The sequence below is a fragment of the Manacus vitellinus genome, unplaced genomic scaffold (assembly GCF_001715985.3).
Source record: "Manacus vitellinus isolate BGI_N305 unplaced genomic scaffold, ASM171598v3 scaffold_5_pilon, whole genome shotgun sequence".
NCBI lineage: Eukaryota > Metazoa > Chordata > Aves > Passeriformes > Pipridae > Manacus > Manacus vitellinus.
The window spans coordinates 27,522,001-27,523,513 of record NW_021940682.1 but is presented as its reverse complement, the minus strand read 5'-3'; the positions used below and the strand labels follow the sequence as shown (position 1 = coordinate 27,523,513).

The 1,513-nt window shown below is 57.0% G+C and overlaps 1 protein-coding gene across 1 annotated transcript in view; it reads left to right on the top strand.

The window, feature by feature from the left end:
- Positions 1 to 752: 752 nt before the first annotated feature.
- Positions 753 to 1,513, top strand: part of MYF5 (myogenic factor 5) — a 5,219-nt gene continuing 4,458 nt past the window's right edge. Inside the window, exon 1 of the mRNA XM_029963503.1 lies at positions 753 to 1,503. Within this exon, the coding sequence (XP_029819363.1) occupies positions 770 to 1,503 (734 nt within the window). The 5' untranslated portion in view covers positions 753 to 769. The remainder of the gene's footprint in view (positions 1,504 to 1,513) is intronic.

The window sequence follows — 1,513 nt, the reverse complement described above, 5'->3', positions numbered from 1 at the left end:
GCCTTTCCCCGTGGCCCGATCCGACAGCACTAAAATCTAGGTTCCCCCCCCCTCGTCTCTCCCGGCCATAAGTAGCTGTGCCTTTTTGTTCCCCAATTTGTAAATTTAATCAGTTGGTGACACAACTTTAACTACAGGACAACGCTGTCCTCGATATAAATGAACACATCTTAGATCTAAAAAGAAGGGTAGATTGTTTCGGGACCTGGACCACAGATCTGGACCACGGAGTGTGGGAAATAAAGATATGCAAGTAGACACTGTAGATGCTATGGGGATGCTCAGCGTTAATTCCCCGAGGCAGCGTGTGATGGGAGATGGGAACAACGGGACGAAGAAGGACTCTGTTGGAAATGTCGGTGGCTTGTGCACGTCCACTGCCCCCCTCTATCTTTCCATACCAAAACTGAAAATTCCCAGAATTGGTTGAAACTTTGGAGATGTCGCAACCAGTTCTGGGGAGGTCGTTCATTAGAAAAATGCCCAGCTCTCGGCTCTCCAAAGGAGCGGTGCGGAGCAAATTGTCTCCTGGGGACTGGAGGGGGCTTGTCCAGACAGCCACCGGCAGAGGCTGTGGTGGGATATGCTAATAAAGACTGGCCGCTGCAGACCAGCCTCCCTTTCCATGTATATATAAGGGCCCCCTGCATCACCCGAAAGACACTTGGTCTTGGGTCGCTAATTACGGAGCAAATTGCCCCACCGCGCTGCGGAGCGCCTCGCCGAGAGCCAGTGGCTGCCGTCCCGCACTGACGCCTTCGCAGCAGGGATGGAGGTGATGGACAGCTGCAAGTTCTCCCCGTCCGAGCTCTTCTACGACAGCTCCTGCCTCTCCTCCCCGGAGGCCGAGTTCCCCGAGGATTTTGAGCCCAGGGACCTGACCCCCTTCGGAGCCCACGAACGCCCCGAGCCCGCCTGCTCCGAGGAAGAGGAGCATGTCCGAGCTCCCACTGGCCACCACCAGGCCGGTCACTGCCTCATGTGGGCTTGCAAAGCCTGCAAAAGAAAATCCACCACAATGGACCGGCGGAAGGCGGCCACCATGAGGGAGAGGAGGAGGCTGAAGAAAGTGAACCAGGCTTTTGAGACCCTGAAGAGATGCACCACTGCCAACCCCAACCAGAGACTCCCCAAAGTAGAGATACTGAGAAACGCCATCAGATACATCGAGAGCCTCCAGGAGCTCTTGAGGGAACAGGTAGAAAACTACTATCACCTGCCGGGACAGAGCTGCTCCGAACCGACCAGCCCCACTTCCAGCTGCTCCGATGGGATGGTAAGAGGGAGGCAGGGCTGTGGAGACCCCAGGAAGGCCCGCGGACAGGTCCCCCTCGCCCTAGCGTCGTGGGACCAGTCCCGTGGGTGTGGGACGGGTCGAATGCATCCGGACAACAGGAAAAGGCGGGTGGTTTTCTTTTTAACAAGCCCCTTCCCAGATTTACCGTTGACCACGCACGTGGGCTGTCGGGCGATACTTGGGGGGGGCAGTAGCGCTGCCCGAGGGCACCCTTCA